Below are 27,311 nucleotides of genomic sequence, written 5' to 3' on the forward strand. Positions count from 1 at the left end.
AAAGAAAATTTAAATAAAATATTTTTATATATACACACATATAAGTAAATTATTTTATATATGAATGTAAACATCCTGTATAAGTTTTGCCAAATGTGTCAACAGATGTCGCATACAATTACAAAGTATCTCGCAAACGATTAATTCAACGATAATAGATTATAGGGAAATAATTGTAAGTAATTTTTAGGAGGGTAGATGCCCGGTGTTCACCGTGCAGTGAGACGCAACCCTGACGCAACCTGTCTGTAAAATATAGCGTTGAAGGAGGACACAAGGTTTTCCCTATGTTGTTCTTTTTCGTGCGCATATTTTTTTAAGCTGGTTTCTTACACCTTGTTCGTCCAGCTTTAAAAAATAATCGAATGGTGTTTTACTCTACCCTCTTATTTTTTATTAAATTCAAACATAAAATAGTTCGTAAGTTTTATATCAAATATAGCAATGTCTAACATCAATATGATGCATATACACGAATATTCACAGAAGGAAGAATATCAAATACTTTAAGGTTAATAATTTTTATTTATCTCTATGTAAAGTCAAATTTAATTTTTATACAGTCGATAGAATTTTTTCTGAAGAACTATTAATGGGACAAAAATAGGGAGAGAGAGAGAGAGATCTTCCTTGTTTAGAATTTTTCACTTTTATAAAATTTAATTTTTTTTTTTTTTTATTCTGCTACAAGAAACATTAAAACCATTGAGTTTGGGCATGATTTCAAAAAACATTTAAGAAATCATTGTATTGCAGTCAACTTTTTGTATATATATATATATATATTTTTTTTTTTTATAATCTAGTAGGGCATTGATAATTTCAATGACCACACTGTAACAAAATATAATCTTATGAAAATTAAATATAATATATTATACATGAAAATGCTTTTCTCTTACCTAGTATAAAGGTAATAAAGTTATAATAATGGTTATAGATAGTGGTTTAGCCAAATATGGAAAGAGGTCCTCGAACTCATAAAGTTTAAGAACCGCTGATTTATGAAAAGATGAAAGGAATTTTTAATGTTTTATAAATATATTTGGAATCATTCCATCATATTATTAACTTATTCGCGTTCCAAACGGAGTATATATATATATATGTATTATATATATTATATATATTCTTGAAGAGTTGGAACAGAACGAAGAGTGTATACATAATATACATAGTCAAAAAATTGGCAATATGAATAAGAGTGTGAAATATCGTAAGTAAGGTTTGTACGTCATCTTTGATTTATTAGCAATGCGTTTCGCATACGAATGACATTATTTTACAAATCATTGAGCTTTCCGTTTATTTTTCGTTTACCATTAATAATCGACATATGATAAATGTCGTAAAATATTATTTACCATTATTATTGTAATTATTTAATTAATCCAAGTCTTGTCAATTTTTAATAGCATTAAAATAATGCAATAATAAAATGCATTGGTAGATGATGTAATAATTTTATTTATGAAAATCTTAAAAATGATCTTAAATGGGTAGATCGCGATGAACTGTATTAAAACATGGCAAACAATAATAAGGATTGCTAGTACAATTTCCACAAAATGTTGTTACTTTTTTTGTACGATTTTTTGCAAATTCTCGACCAAATTTCTTCACATTTTCTTCATAGCATCTTTTACATCGTCGTCTAGTTTGCCGTGCACTTCCATTTTTGCTCTGTATTTCATGATGCCTTCTAATGGTAAGTTGCATTCTAGGCAAAGATGTGTCAGTATTATTTAGATGTTCCGTCAATTGTTTAACTAATTTTTGTCGGAATTCCAAAATAGATATACGATTGTTTATTATATTATTATGCATTATCCAAGCATTTATTACAGAGGTATTAAATAAAAGTTCGAAGGCCAGTCTTTTATACCATTTCTGGCCTTTTCTCAATGGACTGAGATATGATGTCATGTGATCGGATAAATCAACATATGATTTACTGATATTATAATCTGCAATAATTTTTGGTTTAATACAATTATTCCTTCGGCCATTAACTGTAACCATTTCTGTAGAATGTTTAGTTGAAAGCATGAGTACATTCCGTTTATCCTTCCATTTCAAAATAGTTATACCATTTTTATGTTCTCTTGCAATTATTTCACCCCTTTGTAGCTTTTTTGACAATATGTCTTTTGGAATGTCGCGACGATTAACTTGAAGAATTCCAATCGAATGTGTATCAACGGAAAGTAATTTTTCAGCTAAAGCAATACTTGTATATCTTTTATCTGTACATAATGTATGTCCAAGATTTATTATATTTTGACATAGAGACATTACAACACTTATGGGTGTCGTTTCTTCTGTATTTGTAGTTTTCCCTGCATATACTTGAAAAGAATTTGTATATCCAGATGTGCTGCATAACTTAAATATTTTTATATATTGTCTAAATATAATTCGTCCACGGAATGGGATAATAGATTCATCAATACAAACAGTTTCACTAGGATTATAATATTCTTTAAAATTTTTATTTAATGTATCAATCAACGTTTGTAACTTATACAATAAGTTATTTGGATTACTAATTTGCTCATTGTCTGCAAAGTGAAGCATTCTCAATAATATTTCAAATCGATTGCGAGACATAACAGTACGTGGAAAACTTTGAGCAAATAAAACATCTTTCGTCCAGTAAAGTTGTATAGTTGGAAGTTTTACCAATCCCATCCACATAATTAAACCAAAGAGCTGTTTAATTTCATGTATATTAGTGGGAATCCATTTACTCAATCGCTCGGATTGATTTCTTTCCATCATTTGGTTTGCGTAAAGATTAGTTTGATTTACAATCATCTGGATTATTTCTTCATTTAAAAATAATGAGTAAAAATCTATTGGTGAATTACATTCTAAAACTTTATTATTTGTTACATTGATACCAGGTATGCCGGAAAAAGATTTCAAATTGGGTTGATTGCCAATTGGATTAAACCATATTTGATTGCTATTATTGCTATCTGCATACCAGTCACTTTCATGTTCACTCTCAGTTTCATCATCAGATATGACTCTACAACGTTTAATTGTAGATGATTTGTATATTTCACTTGATGAATCACTCAAAACTTCTTCAGATGACATATGTATTTCTGACAATGAAAATAATTTTACAATACAATGGTATAATATATGTGCGTAAAAAAATCTGACTGTTATATTGCTCAACAAGTAAAGTTCAATAATTACGATAAAAAACAAAATGATACGGTATAAATGTTTGTTACACAATTTCTCTTCTGTTTATGGTGCAACGGGCATCGATGGGGAACAGACAAATAAATATATTACATATCATATTTTCATGCAATTTAATACTGTAATTCAATTCAGTTTTCTATTATTCTTTTTTAATACAAGTAAATAATATAATCCATGTGACATGGACTGTCAAAATAGGCATGGCGGTCAATCTGTTAATATCGACGTTTCCAACTGTTTTTAGTGAATTGTCGGTAACATAGGTTGTGATATCTAAGAGATAAATATTAAGCAGCATTAAATCTATGTTATATCTTATCCATGGCAAAACCCTTCTAAAAAATCGAGCCCTTGTGCTTTGTGATTCTAGGATGGAAGGAGATGTAGGTGTAGACATGTAGGTGATAGCAAAATGTAACTATGTATTTGTCAATGATAGTAATATGAATGGTAATTGAATAGAAGGACCTGTCAAGATATGTTCTTTTAACGTGGGTGTTTCAAAATAACAGGAAAAATTGTGTATAAATTTTCTTTATTAAATATTAACATAATTCATTTTCAATTAATTAATATAAATCTAAATAATAATATAATCTTTGTAAGAGTATATTATTTTTTTTTCTTTAATTTAATCATAAATTTTGAAGTTATTATAGAATACTTAAGAAGTATTATTTTTTTCTTGTTTTAATTAATTTAATTTATAAAAAAAAAAAAAAAAGAAAACAAAAAAAAAAAACAAAAAAAAATGTACAATCTTATTGTATATATAAAATTAAAAAAATATTCAATTTATGTCAAATTATATTTTATTGATTTAATCATTTTTTAGACTTGAAAGAATTTTATTATTCTTGATATTAACTTAAATCATTTATCAATTATTACAGAATTTCATCAAAAGAGTGTTTTACAAAGACATTTATAATGTCTTCGGTTCAACGAGCTTTTGCTCATAAATTGAGCAAACAGCATGCAGCGGATGTAAGACGACAAATTGCTATTTCTACCTCATATTCACGAGATTTATCAAAAAGTGGTAGTAGTATTTCAGGTTTTTCTTCTACTGTAAGTTCTCTTTCATTTTAATTATATCATAAGATACTTTTTAAGGTGTAACTGAGATCTGTTTTTTTTTTTTTCTTAATTTAAAGATGTCTTTGTGCGAAGTATTAGAGCCATTAGATTATGAAGAATTTCTTGTACAACATCAATCAGTTTTAGACAGAGATCCATTACGACCAATATTAGATTTTCCTCTTGGAGATGTCGAACTTAGAATTGTCAAACGAAAAATTCGTACGGAAGAACCAATAGTGCCATATGAATTATTGTAAGTATTTAAGATAACTTTAAAATTATATTGATAGAAAATTATATGATTTAAATTACAGGGATACAGTATCACCTTATGTTAGAAGATGTATTGAAAGTTTTACTTCAGATTGGGTTATGGTACATAGAAAATATAAAGGAAGAGTATCTCCTATTGCTAGAGATAGATTACTTCAAGATACCCCTAGACAAGATTTTGAGGTAATTTAATATAACCATAATTTTTATTAGTATAAACATTTTAAGATAAGAATTTATTGTATTGAGTAGGTAGATCAAGAAGATACAAATTGTTCTGGATCACCGAATGAAGAAGAAGATTTATCAAATTGTGGAGATACACCAAGAGGTTCCTGGGCAAGTTTGGATTTAAGACATTCTCAACATGATCCACTTCTTCCAAGCTTATTGGATAGAGTATGTCCAGAAACGATTGATCAAATGAATGAACAAAAACGTTCTGAGGATAGACAAGTTAGTAATAAAATTAAAAAAAAAAAAAAAATATATATATATATATATATATATATAATAATATTATCAAATAATATATTGAAAGATATTGAGATGAGATTAATTTTAGGAAGCTTTATTTCCTTTATATGCTCTTCCAACTTCTCCTGATGATGAATGGCAAGAAATTAGTGCTGCACCTGAACCATCTGATCCTTTTTCTCATAAAATTCTTGTAAAATGTCTTCAATTAAAATTGGAGTTGGAAGTTGAACCAATATTTGCTAGTCTTGCATTATATGATGCCAGAGAGAAGAAGAAGGTAAATATTAGATATATTTTAATATTCAGTCATTAATAGGTAATATAATTTTATTTTTATATTTTAGGTGTCAGAAAATTTTTATGTAGATATGAATTCAGAAGGTTTAAAAAGAATGCTTGGAGGACATATAGTTTACAGTGATGCTAGTACATTAGCCAGAAGTTGCGTTATGAGTATTAGTAAACCAAGTCCAGATTTATTTTTGGTTGTCAGACTTGAAAAAGTATTACAAGGTGATATTTCAGAGTGTGCAGAACCATATTTACGTGAGGATAAAAACAAGGAAAAAGTAATTTTATTCGTAATATAAATTTTATAAAAAATGAATTTACGTTTGAATTAATAATTTTCAAAAATATTAAAAAAATTACGTACATAGGTAAAAGCAGCTGCTGTAGCAGCATGCGAACGATTGGGTCGTTACAGGATGCCCTTTGCATGGACTGCAATTCATTTATCTGGAGTTATAGGTGGTGGTGGTGGCGATACAGATAGCACCGGCAGTGCAGGCTCATTAGACAGAAAATCAGGTGGTTTAGAACAATGGCGAAAAAAGGTAGAAACTCCAACTCGACGTGGTTCTTTAGAAAGACGTAGTTCTGATAAAAGAAGGAGTTGGTCACCTGACGATTTTGCTAATTGTCTTGATACTTTCAGGTACATTGTAAAAATCTATTTTTGTTTTTTATTTTTTTAATTTTTTTTTTTTTGTTAATATATGTAAAATTAAAATAATTAAAACTTTTACTTTGATTTATTCTAGACCTATTACATTAACAGTTTCAAGTTTTTTCAAACAAGAAAGTGAACGACTTAGAGATGAAGATTTATATAAACTTTTAGTCGAATTACGACGTCCAGGTTCTAATTTGAAACGATTAAAATGTATACCAGGCATTTTAAAATTAGATCTTAGTCCCAGACCCGAGGAATTACCTAGATGTCTTGATCCTGATCTTAGAAGATTGATACCATATCCTGACGAAAAAAGTCGGCCTGTAAAAGAAATACTTGAATTTCCTAGTGAAGTTATTTCGCCAGATTTAACATACCGTAATCTACTCTACGTTTATCCAAAGGTTTTTAATATGACTTTTTATTTAATCAATAATACAAAGAAAGAAAGAAATATTAAATTATGTGAATTATATATTATACTTTATTTTTGTATGTAGGAGGTAAACTTTAGTTCTAGAACAGGTTCAGCACGCAATATAACTGTTCGTATTCAGCTTATGGGTGGTGAACAAGAAGCAGATGCATTAACAGCTATATTTGGAAGATCTTCTTGTCCTGAAATGACACATGAATGTTTCACATCCGTTTCCTATCACAATAAAAATCCAAACTTTTATGATGAAATAAAGATCAGACTTCCTGCTGATTTAGGTGCTAAACATCATTTATTGTTTACTTTTTATCATATTAGTTGTCAGAAGAAAGCTGAACAACCGAATGTTGAAACGGCCGTAGCTTATACGGTAAATATGATTTATTAGATGAACAGTAAAATAGAATTACATAAAATATACACAAGAAACTACATTTATTTTAGTGGCTACCACTTTTAAGAGATGGACATCTTCAATCTGGTGAATTCAGTTTACCTGCAATGTTAGATCCACCTCCAGCAAATTATTCTTATATTGCCCCTGATGTTCTATTACCAGGAACTAGATGGGTAGATGCTCATAGAGGAGTTTTTACAGTTATATTAGAGCCAGTGTCCAGTGTACATCCGCAGGATAAATATATTGATAGGTAATGTAATAATTACGATTATTAAACTTAAATGTATTTTCAATCCTATGAATAGAATAATCTTGTAAAAATTGATTACAGATTTTTATCGCTTTGTGGCTTTTTGGAAACTGGACAAGTACCACCACGTATTGGAGAGGCAGGAATGGAATCTGAGTTAAAGTCAGCTCTTATGGAATTAGCACGAGCTTCTCCTTCTGCCTTGGTTCGCTCGTTGCCACAATTGTTAGATCAGTTAATCGCACTTTTAGTGCGACCACCTACTTTACCATCTCAGTCATTAAACGTAGCAGCTACTATTTTCGAAGCTCTAGGTCTTTTAGTTCGCAATATAACAAATTTACCGGATGGTCAAGTGGATGCACATGGAAGACATGCATTATTAGCTACATACATAGCATACCAATGTTCATTACCTTCAACATCTCAAACCCCAGGAGTCATGAGAGCTCAAAGTAATCCTGATTTGCCTGTGGAGGATTTAGAAATGGAAGTACATTCTCGAGGGCTAGATAGAACGGCATCAATGAGACAGGAATCTCCATCAATAAACAGTCAACCATCTAGAAGATTACTGCACGAAGAAATAGCATTACATTGGGTGGTTTCAACGGGACAGGCACGAGAATTAGCCATAACTCATTCTTGGTTTTTCTTAGAATTAATAGTACGTTCTATGGTTGTAACATTGTCGGAATTGGGTATATTGGAAGCACCAAGAAAATCAAGATTTTCACCACAATTTTGTGACGATATAGCAACACTTGCTGCAGCTCTAACATCAGAAGTTATTTCTCGTTGTGGAAAAGAAAATCGCGTAGCATCGAACTTAGTTTCAAGTCTTGGCAATTTTCTGTCTGATTTATTATCGGTCATGGATAGGGGATTTGTATTATCTCTCGTTCGTGCTACATGTTGTTCTTTGTCAGATGCGTCCATGCATATTCCTGACTCTGCTGCTCTTTTTGCATTGAAACTTGATCTAGTAAGAACAGTATGTTCGCACGAACATTACGTAGCTCTGAATCTTCCATTTGGTACCGGATATACATCAGGATCCGCTCCAGCATCTCCTAGTCCATCCACTGGTAGTTCTGGAAGTTTAATATCTACTCTTGTTCCTGGAGATCGAGCTAGATTCTCTGAATTGAGTCAAGAATTTCGACAACAGCATTTTCTAGTTGGACTAGTTTTATCCGATTTGGCTAACACTTTGGAAATACCAAATCCAATGTTACAAAACAAGGCCATTGGCACAATTCGTTATCTTATGGGTTGTCATGATGTCGATCCTAGATATTCTGAACCTGCAGCTAAAGCTAGAGTTGCTGCTTTGTATCTTCCTCTTCTGTGCATTATTATGGATGCTTTGCCTCAATTATATCATTGGGATTCTAAAGATAAAAGCGTTTATCCAGACGAATCTGGATCTATTACGCAATCGGTTGCATTGGCCATAGCTGGCGGAGCCTCTGCTGATACAGCAGGATCACAATGTCGTGTTTCCTTAAGTTCAGAAGCAACAAGGCATCTTTTAATGTGTGCCTTGTGGATACTTAAAGGCTTAGAGAGAAGTGCACTTGGACAATGGTGTTCGGAATTAAGTTCTAGACGCGTTTTAAGTATATTACAAGTTCTAAATATTGCGACGGCAGCTTTTGAATACAAAGGTAAAAAAGCTTTGAAAAGATTGCCTCCACAAGCTGCAGCTACTAGCGATATTCGTTCAAGATTGGAAGATGTTATACTCGGTCAGGGTAGTGCTAGAAGCGAAATGATGTTGCGCAGAAAAGAAAGAGCAAGTGGCGATAAATTGAGATGGAGAAAAGATCAAATGCCTTATAGGTAAAATTGAATTTAAATATAATATATAGAGTATTTTTTTTTTTGTCCATTTCATTACTAATATAAACAATATTATTAAAATATTTTAAAGATCGTGCGAACAACCAGAGGGAAGAGCAGTGGAGCAAGATGCTCACATAGAAGGTGCCTTAGCAGCTGAAGCTTCACTTGTAGTTCTAGATACTTTAGAGGCAGTTGTACAAGCAGATGGAGGAGGAGGTAAGAAATCATTTAATATTATTTTTATTATTATTAAAAATCTTTACGTTGTTGCTGTATCTATAACAGTAATTATGAAATTTGTAATAAATAAATAGGTGCAGTAGTTGGAGCTGTACTGAAGGTATTACTAAGAGCATTAGCTAGGAATCAAAGCACATCGGTACTCCAACATATGTTTAATACTCAACGTGCTTTAGTTTTTAAATATCATAGCGCTCTTTTTGACGAGGAAAGCGAAAGATGTGGCGATTTATGTTTAACATTACTTACAAGGTGTAGTTCACCATTAAGCGCTATTAGAAGTCATGCAGCGGCTAGTTTATATTTATTAATGAGACAAAATTTCGAAATTGGAAACGTATGTGTCTCGTGACATAAAACTTTTATTTTACATTCCTGAAATATTATGTGAACATAATAATTTATATTCCTGACAGAATTTTGCACGAGTTAAAATGCAAGTTACAACGTCGTTGTCGGCTCTAGTTGGTAGAGGAAGAGCACCTAGTGAAGGAGCTCTTCGAAGAGCATTAAAAACAGTATTGGTATATGCAGAACGTGATACAGAATTAGCTGACACAAGTTTTCCGGAGCAAGTCAAGGATTTGCTTTTTAATTTGCATATGATATTATCAGACACTGTTAAAATGAAAGAGTTCCAAGAAGATCCAGAAATGCTTTTGGACTTAATGTACAGGTAAGTTTTTAATATTAATCATATTAAATCTTTGAGGATAAATATTACGAGCATATGTTTGATCAAATATCATAGAATTGCGAAAGGATATCAAGGATCACCAGATTTAAGATTAACTTGGCTAGCAAATATGGCACAACAACACATGGAACGAAAAAATCATACAGAAGCTGCAATGTGTCTCGTACATAGTGCAGCACTTGTTGCGGAATATCTTCATCTTTTGGAACCAGGTGGTGGTGGTAGACCAGTAGGAGCCGTTGCTTTGAGTCCAGTGACACCAAATGCTTTGGAGGAAAGTGCCGTTGGCGATGATGTTTTAGCGAGGAGAGAAGAAGGTTTGTGTTTAGGACCAGATTTTTCTGAGAGTGGTTTAGCTGGTCTTTTGGAACATGCCGCAAGTTCTTTTCAAGCTGCTGGCATGTATGAAGCTATCCCTGACGTATACAGAGTATTATTACCAATAGCTGAAGCTGCACATGATTACAAAAAATTAGCGAATATTCATGGGTAAAGGATAATGATTTAATTGATAAAATCAAAGGTATTTACTAATCGAGTTATCCTTTAAAGATAACGTCCTTTTTCCTTTTTGATTTCATAGAAAACTTCATGAAGCGTATACGCGCGTTGAACAATTAGCCGGGAAACGTGTATTTGGCACGTATTTTAGAGTTGGATTTTATGGAGCACGATTTGGAGATCTTGCTGGTGAAGAATTTGTTTATAAAGAGCCAACATTGACAAAACTTCCGGAAATATTCTCAAGATTGGAAAATTTTTATGCCGAACGATTTGGCGCAGAAAATATAGTTATAATCAAAGATTCGAATCCTGTTGATCCAACGAAGTTAGAACCTGACAAAGCATATGTTCAAATTACTTATGTCGAACCGTATTTCGAATTGCATGAACTTAGACACAGGCCTACTGTGTTCCACAGAAATTTTAATATAAGTTTGTATCGATTACAAAATTACAAGCGTACAGAAACATTCTTATCATATATGTGTTTACTTTTATCTAATAATTGTAATTATTTTTAGAACGTTTTGTATACGCAACGCCTTTTACACCCGGAGGCAAAGCTCATGGCGAACTCAGGGAACAATGTAAACGTAAAACGATATTAACAGTGGCAACGCATTTTCCTTATTTGAAGACAAGAATTCGAGTGGTTGCTAGAAAGCAGATAGTATTAAGTCCTATTGAAGTTGCTATCGAAGATATACAAAAGAAGACAGCTGAGGTATTCAAATGATTTATTTAATGATACACGTATAAAAATAATAATGGAAATTAATTAAGTTGATCCCCTACAAAAATATTTTGCATATTTGTTTGATACAGGTTGCAGCAGCTACAGCTCAAGAACCACCAGATGCAAAAATGTTGCAAATGGTTCTTCAGGGATGTATAGGTACAACCGTTAATCAAGGTCCTGCAGAAGTAGCGGTTGTTTTTCTTTCAGGATTACGAGAACAAAATGCACAGCCTTCGAGGTTGCAGCATAAATTACGTTTATGTTTCAAAGATTTTTCGAAAAAATGTCTTGATGCTTTACGCAGAAATAAGAATCTTATAGGTCCAGATCAACGTGATTATCAACGGGAGCTAGAAAGAAATTATCAAAGATTGACCGAAAGATTGGCACCACTTATTGCGTGGAGGTAGGTATTAAAATATGTTTGAATTTTTCTCAGATAATTCATCATTTGGATCTATATATGTATCAGAATTTGTAATGATTACGTTCGTATGTAGCGGACCGTCCTTAGGTATGCAGTCGATTACTCCAACAGCATCATCCCATTGGTAAATAAAAAAAAAAAAAATAACCTTTTATCATCTTAGATATGTATTTACCAAAGATTTACTTTCAATTAATAGACGCTTAAGTATACGAATTGGCTATTTAATATACGCGTATGTATACATATACATATACATATAACTCTTTATTATATGATATATATACAATGGTTATACTTAGATTATATATATTAAGTATACGCACGTTTCTTTTTTTTTTATATTTATAGAAAATTAATAATTATACATTTATAGTATTTATACAAATTTGATACTTGATAATTATACACTTAATGACATTTGAAAATAGCACATAGATTATAACGAATAAGTATTTTAGATAGGCATTTGCATATCGATTAGTACTATTTTCATGAGTATTTAAAAAAAATATTGCATTGTGATCCAATTATCCATAATTTAGAATAATTTCCAAGTTTGTATATCCACAACTACGTAAGATTTGTATTGTCGAATTATTAACATAATCGAAATATATCTATACCAATTTTCTATTCTACTTCTTTCATCTCTTTTATATTTTAATTATTCCGTAGCATATATTTGTATCAGATATTTATATTCTATAGCAGAAAGCACGCATACCCTAACATTTTTCTAATGTTTTTTTGCAATGACATGGAATGTCAAAAGTTGGCTAAACAAAGATCCCGTATTATTTGTCCTCCATATATAATTTCCATGAATCTACGAGAGTGATAAATTTTCTTATATTAATCCTTTTTACTTTTATTATTATTTTTTTTCTTTTTTAATTTAAATTTTAGCATGCATTTTATACATTACATATACTATCTTAGATTTATAAAAAAAAAATTTACGAAGATTAAGGTTGAAATATTGGAATCAGTAAGACATAAAAATTGTTATGGATTCTTAAATAAAAAAAAAAAAAAAAAAATAAGATCCAATAATAAATTAAGTAATTTTGAGTCATGTAACGAAACAACGAGGTAATTTGATGGTCTTGAGGTTAAAAGATGGCTCATAGCCAAGTGGTCAACCATAGAAACAGCCTATCTCGAATCCTCGCCAAGGTAGTTAACCCATAAGATAGTTGATCACCGTGCTTTAGATTGGCCGACAGTGCAAATGACCCGATAGTGCAACTTGTCAACTTCCTCGTTGGCTACTTGAATTACTGCAACGTTTTCTAATCAATAGTTTGCATCTACTACAAATGAATATATTAAATCAATCATTTAGTATTTTTGATTTAAAACTTGGTATAATGTATATTTCATGGTAGATTAATGAAATATTTTAAATAGTCTCTCTAATTAATTTTTTTTTTTTTTTTATTTATGATCGGATAAAAACATTTTTTTATACGTGTTTTATTCTGTTCATTTTTTTTTTTTTTATGATAATATTCAGTAAAATATATTGTAGATATCGTTATCGCTGTTCTGTGTCTGTTTACGTTTTCAAGAGTCCGTAAGGAATTTTTCCGGTATAAGCTTCGGGACCATTTTATTTTATCGTTCGCGCATTATGACCTCGTAAAAAGGTCGTGTAAATATAATTTCTTTGGTGCTTTGAGAACAAACGGAGAATGATGATAAAATATAAGAGACAAAGGATTTTATTGGATGGTGAAATGTTCAGAAAAGATACGATAGGATTGCAACGAAGTTGAAATACAGTTATGCTTGTAATATCGATTAAGTATCATCTTTGATATATTCAGCGTAACATTAATCTTAATCATTTTTTTTCTTTTTTTGTTCTGTTTTAATTTTTTTTTTTTTTTCTTTGATTTCTTGTTTCTTTCACAATATAATCATAAAAAAGAGTGATAATGTTTTCTAACTCTAGGAAGATGTAATACGTACTTAGATACATCCGAAAGATATATAGGTAGTGGAGATATATGGAGAATAGTAGAAGACGAAAGAGGGTGAGAAAGAGAACGTTAAGAAACAATAGCATAAGCTCTAATTAGGTTAATGCGTTGTAGATTCTCAAATATGCATTCGTGTATTTCTACACTTACTTCCAGATGTCCCCGTACAAGAATCTTTTTCCTTTCTTTTCTTTTCATCCGAATATTATTTGAATTTTCTTTTATTCCTTTTCTTTCCTTCTTTTTTTTCTTCTCCCTTCTCTCTCTCTCTCTCTGTCTCTCTCTCTCTCTCTCTCTCTCTCTTTCTCTCTCTCTCTCTCTCTCCGTATTTCTTTCATTTCTTTCAAACCGTAACTCTGTTTTACTGTTACTGACGTGATCCGATTTGAAGATCTCGCTCGAAGGTACTTTTACCTTCGTTTTTATCTTACTTCTCTGCACCAAAGTATCTCATTAAAAAAATATCCGTCGTTCAATGCGACTCCAGTCTGTTATCTCCTCTCTTTCGTTTTCTCTCTTTCGTCTTATTTCGTTTCAAAAACGAATTCATGAATCGTATAATGATAGCCATAACAAGAGATTTTTATTATTTATAATATAAGATATCAAAGGATTATTCGAAGGTATTTACGGAATCTTAATTTTCTATGGTTCATCGATCATCCGTGTACTTTTTTCCGAACGTACGCCTGAAAATTTAACGATAAACGTTGCACTGTCTCTCAAAAAACGAACGATAAACTATATTGAGATTAATGATCGAAATTTGCCTCAAGACAATATATGCTATATACATATATGTATGTATATTGTATTTTATTGATGGAAGAAGCTTAAAAGTTCGAGAAAATTTTACTCTGATAAATAATAATTTTATTATGAATTAATCGATAGATTTACCGTTTCGCGATAGTTCATAAAGAATCTTTCGATAAGTAACATTTTTCATTCTTTTACATACAAAAAATATCGAGGACTTTGTTATGTTAATAGAAAATCAAGCAAAGTAACACCTGTTGCATAGTATAGAATTAATTGCTTATATATATATATATATGTGGACACCCTCACATATGTATATTTATATATATATATACATGAGAAATCTTTCCTTATTTAATTTTAGAATGTTTTTGTATAGAAATAAAAAATCTTATGATAATAATGCAACGTAAATATATTACGAATGTTTTTTTGAATAATATTAATATTAACGAATGCATATAATTCAATGTAACAGGTTGTTTTAAGTATTGCACTACATAGATCATTCGGGATTACTTTTTCTTTCAAGAAATGCCATTTAGTTAAGATTTCCTAGCTGGATTTGTCGAGAAATGCGAAATTACTCGTAGAATAGAAAGTTTTTAACGTAGAGGCTCATTTAAGAATGTGGGAGGGAATAGGCGGAGAAGAGAAAAGAGTGGTGAAATAAGGAGAGTAGGGTTCCTTTGCGAGTTCGCGTCTGGCAAACATGGAGACTATACGCCTCTTTCTTCTTCACTGACATAGCCACCTGCTACCGCCGTCAAATACTAACAAGCTAGACGACCAATTTTGAAAATCCATGTATCACAAGATCTATATATCACTTTACCGTGTTCTCATATTTAAATTTTTTACAATTGTGTAACAAAGTTTTCTTTCTCTTTTTTTTCTCCTTTTTTCTTTTTTTTCTTTTCTTTTTTTTTTTTTTTATTTCACAAAAATTTATCACAGAAGGTTTTCTTTTTTTTCGCAAACTTTCTACTCAACTTATTTGTTACGATAATCTCGTATATTATTTATCTGATTAAATCGATGATTCACTATTATATTTATAAGTAATTTAATATGAAATTAATATTATAATTTAATCGTATATTTAAAAGAAGAAAAAAATATTTGTTAATAGAATTTACAAATCTTTATTTAATTTAAAAATTAAAATCATAATTGAGTGATAAAGCATAAAAAACTGTGAGGCGTTTAATTTTTATTATTTGTTTTATTCCAGATTATTTCGATTTCGAATGAATTGTGAGTTTATTTTAAAATTTTTTTGCATGAATTTTTTTTTTTTTTTTCGAGTATATTCCAAAAGAATATTTATGTATGTAGATACATACGAAAGGATCGATAAATCGCAGAGTAGAATAAAAGATATTCAACTAAAAATTTTCTTCCTTTTTCATGCCGTGTCCCATAAAGTTCGTACAATATAGAGGAACACAGGAAAGAGGCTGGACTGGTCTTCCCTTTTCCGTGTTTATTCTATCCACGGTTCATTTAACTCTCAAATGTGCGAGTGATTTTCTCCTCTGTCTACCATTTTATATCTCTACTATATTTCCCTTTTTCCTTTCATTATACTGATCTTTAATTTTATGAATTAAAAATAATCGAAAAATATAATATATTTAATTAAGAATAAAAAAAAAAAAAAGAAAAAATAAAATGAATCTTTTGCAATAACATATTTTTCGATCGTATAATATTAGATTTTATTAAAAATACATTTAATAAAAAGAAAAAAAAACAAAACAAAAAAAAAAAGAAAAAAACAAGAAAGAAAAGAGAGAAAGAATACAAGAATTCTTTGCAATAAAAATTTTCTTTTTTTATTTATCATTGTATTCGATTTTTATTAAAAATATATTTAATATTTAATAGTTTAGAAACATCTCATTCCTAAGTATCTTATACACGCTTTCAATCGTAAAGATGCACGTAGGCTCATCCAGAAAAGTCGTAGCGCATTTCTCCACAAACTTTCGAGTCCTTTGACGGAAAATGTTCACGATCCGAATGCGTAGGTACTACTCATGTGTAATGTACTCAGGTTGTTACCTATGCACTTACCCATCCACTCCCGCTGTACGACACGTTGCACTTCCGTTTTATGATTCTCCTATTTGACCGGACGAAAGTATTATAGCGAAGGGAAAAAGCCGTATAAGTACATAAGAAAAAGTTTCAATTCCGAAGATAGAAAGTCGAGGAAAAAGATCAAGAAAGTGTAAAAAAAAAAGAGAACTATGAATTTTATCGCTATAATACCTTTTACCACTATATATAATATATAATATAAATATTATATATTAAACTTTATAATGTACAGATATAATGTATATATATATATATATATACACACACACACACACACTCACACACACATCTATATGTAGACCTGTTTAAGATGTGGATATAGAATTTTGCATATATTTCTACTGATTATATGGATATAATATAACAATCCATTTCATTTTTCGTTTTCAATGTGATTACCTTTACACATAGTCATTAAATACACACTCGCTTGTATCTTACAAGCGAGTATACTTCACTTTTGACTTTTCGATTTTATGTTAAAGTGAAAAGGAAGGATAAGAGGATCCTATGGATCTAGAGATTTTTGAATTTCATGAGATGGACCTTCGAGGTCCATCAATAAAATTTGATCGCAGTTCGTCATTCTGATTTTTCAATTTTTTTTTTTTTCTAAATAAATACTTTCATTCTCGATTTCAATTTGATTCTATCGCGATAATTTCATCCGATTAAATATAATTCCTTCTGAACAAAAGTTAATATCACGAAACGTATATAAGATTTTAGACATTTTTTTTCATATATAATTAAATGCAGATTAACGTTAAAATTGGATTTTAATTAATCTCAACGAAATATAGAAACTAAAACGAAATATATTAACAATTAGTTGAAATTAATCGATACAAATTTTATATATCATTCAATCATTCGATCGCGAAAGATTCGTTCGCGAAATATATATATATATATATATATATATATATATATATATATATATATATATATATCTATAATCGATCGTATTATTAATTCCGATATATTGATATTAGATATATTTTATTAAACTTATCGTGTAAACATAATAATAATTCAAATATTGTATATTTATATACATACGTGTACTTTAATATAAAAATAACTCGAGCAATCTCTGATTCATCTCTTATGTAATAACTCCTTTAATTAGCTTCGATATTAAGGAGTTTGACCTCTTTTGGTAGAGTGTAACTTTGCAAAATTATCTTAACTATCGATTAAGAACACTCGTTGTATGGGCCACTTCGTTAACCCCGACGCATCGACTTCGCCAGGATTACGTTTGCTATGTTAGGGTAGCATCCTTGAAGGCTTTTGCACCTACAGCATTTACCACAGAGATCTTCTACGATCTATATGTTGGCTACATTCGAAGGAGACGATGAATCGTAGGTACAGTTACAGCTTTTGGGAATTTAATCATCTAGTTCGAGTAACCGCGTCTCTCTCTCTCTTTCTCTCCCTATCTCTCTATCTATCCCTCGCTTCTTCGTTATCCCTTCAGATTCTACGGAAGCTTTCGCCTCGATATCCGATCGAGTTCGAAGCTGATTCAAGGAGAAAGTATCATTATAAAAGTTCCTCGCTTCAATTTCTCCTCGAATCGAAACTAATATCGGCCAATCGACGCACCCTTCTTTAAGCTTTGGAATATCAAAATATCGTGTTCAATCTTCGTTTGGGAAAAACATTTTTAGGATGTTTTCGGATAAAACTCATAATCAAGAGCTTTCTTTTTCTTTTTGGTCTCGATGCCCTTTTTTGCCCTTTTTTCCATTAAAAAAGTCGAGTATCGCAAAGACATAGGATTCTTCTCTTTTCTCTCTCTCTCTCTCTCTTTTTCTTTCCTTCCCTCTCTCTTTCCTTTTGTTTTCTCCTGACTTTTCAAATGGGCGGACATCGGAGTGTCGACGAGACATAGCCGTAAATAAGTGAACGTGACCTTAAAGGTCGCTACGGTGAAATGTTTGCAGGTACTTTTTGGCAAACGAGTCGCGCTTAGCCCCGTTTCCGTTAATCCAACGTGGGTTTCGGTCTGGCCCTATCTTCCTTCGCGTGTTTGCCCTGCCTTATTAATTTACAAGGTGGAACGGTAGCAACGGTAACGGGGTAGAATAGGAGGTAAAGGAAAGTGGAAAGGAGCTGGAAGAGGATGCTGAATAAATATCCCGGAGACGAGGACGAAATTCGGAATATCCTGGCTGGAAGCAGGCGGTGTAAGACCGTGTTTAATTTATTTCGACTAGCGAGGACCTGAGCATTAAGCTTCCACCATTCTCCTTGGCGTTCCTTATTTGCTTTGCATTCGTCACACTAGGGAGGAGTAGTTTTCGTCTAAGCGTGCCTAAGGTACGCCACTTCCATTACACGGGCGCATCCTGATTCTCCTTTTTCATTGTCGCCCTTGGCAACTAGAGAACTAATCGAGCATCGTTTTTCATTCGTTTTATCGTTCCACTTATCCTTGAATTTTACCTACGGTACGTCGGTTATTAGAAACTTAATCACTTACTATATATTTATGACTCTTTTCAAAGATCGTAATACCTCGTGTAACTTAACTTTTCTAAATGCATTGAGAATAATTATCTCGAGATACGTACTGTTACTTAGTTCTCGTCGTCTATTTACGAGATTTTATCGTCAAAGTTTATTTTAAAAAAGAATAGAGAGAGCGCGCGCGCGCGCGCGCGCGAAAGAGAGAGAGAGAGAGAGAGAGAAAGAGAGAGAAAGAATACGGCCGGTAGATTTAATCGAGTATTTTAATACATCTCTCTCTCAATTATCAGTCCAATAACTTGAATATATATATATATACACATACATACACAATATATATCTATGTGTAGGTAAAATCAAGCAGGCGCTACTTACTCAGTCCCTCCATAATCAAAACCCAGACTGATTATTATTAGCTCGAGTCAGTCTTAATTCAGTGTTATATTAACTTTTTGCAGGGGAGACCTTAACCTTTAATCGACGTTTGTTAAACTTGTATATTTTTAATTAACGAACCAGATCCTCTCAGCCAACGCATCCTCCAGGTGTATTTTTTAATTTATCAACGTTTCAACGATCATTCGTTATATAGCTATTTGTAATTATACCCAATCAATGTAACAAATTCCTATTATCATTCTTAACGTAACAGTTGAAATATTATTTATAGGTGTGACATAGTTGTCAAGTATATTTGAGAAAATGGTTGGGTCTACCGGACATTGTTACTTCTTATTCTTGGCCCGTTTTTCGATCAGCGAGATGCGTTGAAAAATTCATGAATCCGTCGGATGACCACGATCCTTCAATGTTCTTGCAAGAATGTATGTATGTACGTTTACGTTCCAAAGCGTCCAGGAAAAAGTAATAATACTTATTACAAAGGTGATAATTCAATGCCGGAAGAAAAAGTTCGTTTGATATTATAATACATTTAATGAAAAATAATCTTTAACGATTTATTATAATTATTGTTATTATGACGATGAATGAATACCTTGGGGTGGTGTAATTTTTAATAAATCAAAGAGAAACAAAAAGAAAAAAAGAAAAAAAAAAAAAAAAGAAAAAGGAAAAGAAAAAAGAGAACACAAAACAAAAGAAAAAAGAAAAGAAGGAAACGAAGAAGAAAACAGAGAATAACTGAAAGAAAAATGGATAAATCCGTGGTTATTATGAATTAATCAGACGTCTTCAGACGTCGATGGCTTTCACGTCTTTTCTCGTTTCACTAGGAATACTCGAACATCACAAACTCATCTCACGGTTATTACAAAGGGGAGTTATAGGGGTTAGAGGTAAACGAAACTTTCGCGAAACTCCTTAACGAGACGTAACAAGGTCCATTCTTTATGGGTGTGCCACGGTTCTCGCGGAAAATGGTTGGTTGTACACCTGTAATTCTCGTGAATCAGGCAAGTTCGGCGATAAATAAGAGTAAAAAAAACAAAAAAAAAAAAAAAGAAAAAAAAGGAAATTAAAAAACGTGAAGTAGGAGTAGCGGTTGTGCTTTTGGCTCTTTTAGCGTATTGTTCCATAACAATGAATTTGAAGTTGTTGCTTGAACAACAATAGCATCCTGCTTTTCTCGTGTTCCGCTGGTAAATTCAAGGATGCGTGTATTTGTATATGCATAAACGTACAATACACAAGTTACATGGGATAACGAAATTATTGTGAAAGAACGCTCGATCTCGTATTTCATAGATTTTTTTTTCTCTTTTTTCTTCTTTCTCTTTTTTTATTCGTTTGTTTTTTGTTTTGCTTTTTTTTTTTGGTTCTTTTCCTCTGGTTTCCCCCGCCCCTCGCCCCATCAACGTTACGCACGCAACATCCGGTGAAAGTTCATTCTAAACGTCGATTAGAAAGATCGTTCTCTCTTTATCGTTGTATAGTGATTGCCAGTCAAGCCAATTTCGAAAGCAACCATACCAACATCGAAAAGTTCGTTCGTTCGATAGTCAAATGCACTTTTTATCTTGAGCAGCTTTTTCGATATAGACTCGGAAGCTATCGAGCTAGTAACTAGCTCCAATAAGGGGAAAGATTTGTCGTTTTTCGCCGATTCCGATGAACGTTTTCGTTCAGCAATTTATCGTGGCAAAGTGGCGAGTCGTGTTCTCCGCTCATCGCGTTCTCTCGTCTCTCCTTTTTTTTTTTTGTTTCTTTTTTCTTTTTTTCTTTTTTTTTTTTGTTTTTCTCTCGCAACGCGTCGTTACGAACTGTCGCAATAAAACGGCTCGTAAAATCGGCACGGAATAACCGTCGGTAAAATGTCAGAGTCTCTTCAGAGCAAGCGAGTCGTCCGAACGCAACGAACTTCTCTCCCTTTCTCTCTTTCTCTCTCTCTCTCTATCTCTTTTTCTCTCTCTTTCTCTCACGTATTGTCCGCCATTCTGTTCGGCGTGGAATCCCACGCGAATCGCCGTTTCATTATTGTCTCTGCGTACCGAACAAATCTCGAAGTACCTAGTAGAATCATTTTGATAATTGGCTCACCCATTTGAAGTCTTGATGAGCCGCGTTTCTCGTTTCTACGTGTATATTTTCACTACGTTTTTATACCGGCCATTATTCTCGTCGACTTGCTATAGTGTAATGTTCTATTTTCTCCAAGGGATTAAATATTCGATCAACAAAAAAAAAAAAAAAAAAAAAAAAAAAAAAAAAAAAAAAAAAAAAAAGAAAAAGCAAAAAAAGAGAAAATAGAGAGAAAAAAGAGATAAAGAAGATACTATTGATTGTCTTTATTCAAATGATTGCGCATTTTAATTAAATTCTACAAATTGATTCGTTTATTGCAAAAATGAATAAATTATTCCGTTGAATTTTTCTGTTTAATTTATCGGTACGTTATTACAATGATATCTTTATCAATAAGTATCGTTAATAAATTGTAAGTTCTTTTTTTTATTTAATTATACGTCGTTTTTAACTATTCTCCAACATGACTTTACTCGTATTCAAAGGAAGTTATAGTTATAGATAGTAATAGAGGAAGTTAGGCTGATATTGGATAGAATATCGTTAGTGACTGTGAAGCGTATCTATCGAACAACTATATCTATCTACCGTTAATATCAAAGAGTACTTGATGTATATTTTTGAGTATGACATCGTACAACCACATTGATCGATGAATGCATATATGCATACATGCATATATATATATATATATATATATATATATATATATTCATTTATGAATTAGTAAGTTGAATAGAAATTGCTCATTTACGACTTACGCTCAATATTGCTCGTTAATACTTGATTGAATTTTCAATGAATTTTTTAATAAACAACTATATATAAATGTACTAGTTTACATGAGTGGAATGAATATGCTTTAAGCAATAGACACAAATAATCAACGTATAACAATGTTTCGCAGAAACTTTTTAGAACTGTATCCAATGACTTTGTTCTTAGATATTATTCGTAGGATTTTATTCCTAGCATGTTCAGTTCGTACGTGTCAAGAAACATATGTATATATATGTGTACATATACCATGCGAATACAAACTGTCCCTAATATGAAATTTTGTCAATCGAGAATGTTACGTGAAATTATATCAATGCGAACTACCTAAATAGAAGTTTATACGTGCGTTAATGATTAAGCGAGTACTACAACAAGGAAATATTGATGGAATACGATGTTACGTGAATTTGATATGCAAACAGAGAACATGTATATGAGATAACAAATAATGAAATAATACAGGCTTACAAATACTATTTTGTTTGAGAAATTTCCGTCACGTTTAATCAAAGAAATATGTATTATATATACTTACGTACTTACTTTTCATTTTTCATACATTAATATTATTATAAATTTGAAACAAATGTATCCAGTTGTCTAAGTTAGATTGTTGTTTATGAAGTATATAAAAAAGATTTATAGCATATTTTTCTTTTTTTGGAATAACAATCAGAATTTAGGTATTATCTAATTTATTGCTTTCGTATTTGTTCATTTTCACTTTCTTTATATGTGAGACACATGCCAGAGTACTATTCCTATCGCCATATTCTTTCAACGAAGTTTACTGTCATCCATTACCCTGGACGATCCTTTATGACTGTTATTTACGATTATTATTATTGCTCAGTGATGGTCCTGTTATTGCTTAGCTACCGCAAACACAGAAACAATTCCTAAGGGGAAAAAGAAAAGACGTTTACGCCGGCCAATCACACAACTTCCTGGCTTTATCACGTTCGCCTTTTTACCACCATCGACCTTTTTTCCCTACCTATCAAATAATTTATCCCACCACAATGTTACACACGATGTTATTCGAAAAACGAACATATTTATTCCGTATCTTTCTTACTTCTTTATTCAATACCTTTTCAAACACGTAACATTCATATATCTTTTTTCCCTCTCCTCTTTAAGATAAAAGGAAAAAAAAAAAAAAAAAAAAAAAAAAAAAAATTCGTATCGGTGTTAGATTATTTGTTAGAAAAATTTAAACGTTGTAAAAGAGATATGTAATTTAATTCAATGCCATTCGATTCAGGGATCAATGAATTTTCCATTTTCATTATCGGCTCGCTAAACGCATTGAATAATTCCAACTAATTCGCTTCGGGTTCTCTTCGTTGCTAAGAGATGCTGAAGTATCTGTGATATCGATTTAAAAGAATATAAGGGGTTAAGGTATGAGAGAGTGGTTCGTATGAATAATAAATAAATGGAAATTTAATAGTACCCTTTTATACTTGCCGCGTGCGTACGCATGCACGCATACGTACGGGAGGGAAATAGTCACGCGATAGTCGTCGTCCTCACGTCGGTTTCATTGTCATCCAACATCGTTACCCTCACATACCTGTCGCTTTGTTATCGCCTACTATATAATCAAGAATCAACACTCCTTTCCTTTCGCTCCGATTATTTTCCAACGGACTTCAACTTCGTCATTGTATATGCACACCACTGATTCCTCGATTCGTGCATTGTATTTTTACAAAAGTGTCGACCGTATGATATGATGCCTTATATGTATGATTTTCGTTGTTCCATTGAGACGCATTGACTCTACGGAAGCCAATTATTTTTACAGAGATTCGATTGAACTCTCTTGACGTGAATGAATCGAATAGCAGAGCATCTAATTTTCTTTCCACAAATAAATTCAACACCGAGATAGCGTAAATTTTCATTTCAAAGAATTGATATCCAATAAATTTTAATAAAAATATAAGTATAGGTATAAGAAATTAATAAAAGGAGAATCCTGCGTAATATATCTATACGGTTAGTAAAAACTTAGATTATATCGACGAATAATGATCGATTTTTGGGTTATTATACTTTTAAAGAGAAAATATCTAGGTTTTTGTGACTTCTTCGAATATAATTCGGTGTTATCCATGCGAGGGCGTACATTCGATATTGCTGAGTAATGTTTGCACCAGGAGACATTTGGGATGCCTGTAATATACTTGCGTATGTATTGAAGAGTTCTCTAAAGGGGGAAAAGATGTCGTGGGTTAGAAAGGGTCAGGGGTTGATTTCGAGGGTGACACGGCAACGTAAGCGTGCATTAACGCAAATGCTAGCCGCAGGGGAGATAGGAGAAAGATAGTATGATGAAAATCGGACAACATGGACTTTAATATCGTTGTTAAACTGTAAATTGTGTTTTATGAGTGTTCTCGTTATGAAGAGATGGCAATTTTTGTGTTTATGACGAGTACACTCGCACTGTGAAAAAAGGAATTACCTTTTGGTATTTAAATTAAAATTTTAGTGGAAATTAAATTTAAGACGTATAAGAATATTTTGAGACAACAATGAAAGAACAAAAAAAAGAAGAAGCCCCATTGGAGAGTTAGCAAAGTCATTGTCGTAAAAGGTTTTTTACGATGACTTAATATCCGGACCTTTACTAATTCCTGTAACATATACTGTAGGGTCTGACGTTGCTTTATATAGTCAATGATTATGACAGACAGTTTCGGATCTGAATCTAATTTAATAAAGAAAACAAATTCAATATTGAAATGAAAGAGTATTATAATACAGTGGAATAGGAATAGGTTATGAAAAAAGAGACAGAAACTTTTTAATAATCACGTAGATTTATTAATGGTTGTAATAAAACTTGATTGATTCGATTATTGTTAAAAATGTAGAAATAATTTTTTTTTTTATTTGGGACTTGTAAAGATATCTTTATCCCTTGTATATAGCAAATATAAATATATAACGTCGGCAGGAAAACGACTATAGGGATACGCGAAATGGAAAAAGGGACAATATAGGGGGGTGAATGACGATGGTTCAAGAAAAGAAAAGTAGGTGGAGACCGAAAGTGATCCGAGGTGAGTAGGTAGAGGATGATGATGGGAAGTCCTGGAGAACAACGCCCCAGGGAATCGTTTCCTAGGGAAAGCCAGGAGCTTGTCGAAGATTTTTTTCTTTTTGCCCCAAGCCGGGATTCGAAAGCATATTTCTATGGGGAACGATCACGACGATTGTCCATTAAATATCATTAAAGATAAAAATCGTTGAAACGTAGCCTTCTCTCAAATCTCTAATAACTTTTCCAGTTTGAGCACGTATCTGCAATATATCATTTATTGCAAGTTATATGATACTTTTTGAATAACAGAGAAAGCCTAGCCCGTGGCTCTCTGAGACTTTGTAACTGTTAATGTCTCTGTTAATAGAAAAGTTAATTTTGCCTGGATGATTCTGAACGTTGTAACATAGAGAAGAACCTTCTACGACCACGCCAGAGAGCAGTTGGCGTCTGTATCTCAGGATATCCTTGGGACATTGTGATTTCGTTAGGTGCAGCGCTCAAACAGCTTAACCGAGGATACATTTCGTATGCAAATGGGAAATGTGTTCTAGAATAAGCTTGCGCCTCCGTAGCTATTACGGATCAGCTTTTACAGCTTAAATCGTTTTCAAGAATCTTACGTTTTCTAAGCTTTAACGTTACGTTCGGCAAATAATTATTCAGAAATTAATTCATTCATTCAGTACGGATAATGGAAATAGGTCGAAGGTTTATTGAATTCATCCAAATTCTTTTCTTTTTTTTTTTTTTTTTTCTTTTTTTCTATTTCGAAACCTCACAAACGTACAATCGTTAGAAACACTTCAATGTTCCTTTTATATATAAACATGTACGTCAAAGCAACAGATCGATTTATTTTGATGAAATTGAAAGACAAATCGAGAAAAATTCTCAATGTATCATTGTAGTAAGTATAAAAAAAAAAAAGAAAAAAAAGAAAAAAAAAGAAAAGAAAAAAAGAATAAAATAGCATCATAATAGGCGAAATTCGATGGATCGATCTCGAGAATTTTATCCGTATCCGATACCAAATATTCCCTCGTTACATCGTGGTACGATCGAAGGATGCTTTTTCGAAAACTCATGATAGGAAAACTCGAGCCATCTATTTCGCTGCAGGGTCCCCCGTGTGCACGAGGAACTAAGTTCTAATCGAATCAACCGACCTCCTTACTTCGATTTACTCTGTACATGGGAATGGGGGAGTGGAAGCTCATCGAACTGTCTTCGAGAGACAGAGTAGAACATTGCTTGCTCTTCTCTCTTTTATCTAAGTCTTTTGTCCATTTCGTTTCTTCCCTCCCCCTCCCTCCTACCCCCAGCAAATATTATTTGCTTTATCTTTTATTTGTTTTCCAAGAAAATCCGAACAACCTGGTGTGTTCTCCTTTTTAGAATCGATTTTTCACGGATAACAATTTGTAAAGATCATCCACAAATACGTATTATTTTTGGTTTTAGTTATCAGAAAAGTTTATAGACAATGGGAACGTATATTTAAACATACATTGCGCAACTATGCCTATACTAACAAAAAATCATGCGAATGCATGCACACGGGAAGATGCATTTTACGGTCGAATATCAGCGGGTTCTGTGTTTCTTTAGTTTTCTTTGATGCTACAGACAACTTCTATGCTATATACATGTATCCTTTATATACATATGTACATATATATATATATATATATATATATATATATATATATATATATTCATAAACATGGCATGGAATAATACGTATTCGTGTATTCTGAATATACGGAAAATTTTAAATGTGCGTATCTAAAAAATATCCAGTCGTGAAAAATTTCAAATATTTTTGAATATATGGTTAAATCGCATCGAAACGAAACAAAATGTTTTTAACATTATTTTTTATATTTTTCTTATATACATTATATATATATATATATATATATATATATATATATATATATATGTATATATATGTATGTGTATATAGATAAAAAATATATACTAGTATTTCACTTCAGAATTTTATGATTTCTCACTTATAAATGATTGTAAACGTTTATCGTCTCATTTTTTGTTATTTCTCGGTCTGTTGCTATCGAAAAAAGAATCCAAGATC

At 31.8% G+C, this 27,311-nt stretch overlaps 2 protein-coding genes across 12 annotated transcripts in view; one reads left to right on the top strand and one right to left on the bottom strand.

Moving 5' to 3' along the window:
• The first annotated feature begins 161 nt into the window (after nt 1–161).
• LOC124947329 (dedicator of cytokinesis protein 7) overlaps nt 162–27,311 on the top strand; it is a 37,525-nt gene continuing 10,375 nt past the window's right edge. For 2 of the 11 annotated variants that reach the window (XM_047489349.1, XM_047489350.1), the window contains exons 1-20: nt 162–3,619; nt 4,116–4,293; nt 4,380–4,558; nt 4,620–4,761; nt 4,831–5,034; nt 5,144–5,335; nt 5,403–5,627; nt 5,718–5,995; nt 6,102–6,417; nt 6,514–6,819; nt 6,894–7,099; nt 7,181–8,944; nt 9,036–9,163; nt 9,262–9,524; nt 9,604–9,863; nt 9,939–10,373; nt 10,468–10,820; nt 10,910–11,112; nt 11,214–11,533; nt 11,628–11,678. In XM_047489349.1, the coding sequence (XP_047345305.1) occupies nt 3,528–3,619; nt 4,116–4,293; nt 4,380–4,558; nt 4,620–4,761; nt 4,831–5,034; nt 5,144–5,335; nt 5,403–5,627; nt 5,718–5,995; nt 6,102–6,417; nt 6,514–6,819; nt 6,894–7,099; nt 7,181–8,944; nt 9,036–9,163; nt 9,262–9,524; nt 9,604–9,863; nt 9,939–10,373; nt 10,468–10,820; nt 10,910–11,112; nt 11,214–11,533; nt 11,628–11,678 (6,095 nt within the window). In that variant the 5' untranslated portion in view covers nt 162–3,527. Of the gene's footprint in view, nt 3,743–4,115; nt 4,294–4,379; nt 4,559–4,619; nt 4,762–4,830; nt 5,035–5,143; nt 5,336–5,402; nt 5,628–5,717; nt 5,996–6,101; nt 6,418–6,513; nt 6,820–6,893; nt 7,100–7,180; nt 8,945–9,035; nt 9,164–9,261; nt 9,525–9,603; nt 9,864–9,938; nt 10,374–10,467; nt 10,821–10,909; nt 11,113–11,213; nt 11,534–11,627; nt 12,196–17,542; nt 17,969–19,349; nt 19,384–19,561; nt 21,526–27,311 lie in introns of those variants that run through there. The other 9 variants (XM_047489344.1, XM_047489345.1, XM_047489347.1 and 6 more) reach the window with 9 other exon arrangements.
• On the bottom strand, nt 1,450–3,605 carry LOC124947330 (piggyBac transposable element-derived protein 4-like). Its single transcript, XM_047489355.1, has 2 exons — nt 3,211–3,605; nt 1,450–3,113 (listed from the first exon to the last, which is right to left on the bottom strand). The coding sequence occupies exon 2, from the start codon at nt 3,103–3,105 to the stop codon at nt 1,492–1,494; it is 1,614 nt and encodes a 537-aa protein (XP_047345311.1). The 5' UTR covers nt 3,106–3,113; nt 3,211–3,605; the 3' UTR covers nt 1,450–1,491.

Source organism: Vespa velutina, chromosome 2, assembly GCF_912470025.1.
Source record: "Vespa velutina chromosome 2, iVesVel2.1, whole genome shotgun sequence".
NCBI lineage: Eukaryota > Metazoa > Arthropoda > Insecta > Hymenoptera > Vespidae > Vespa > Vespa velutina.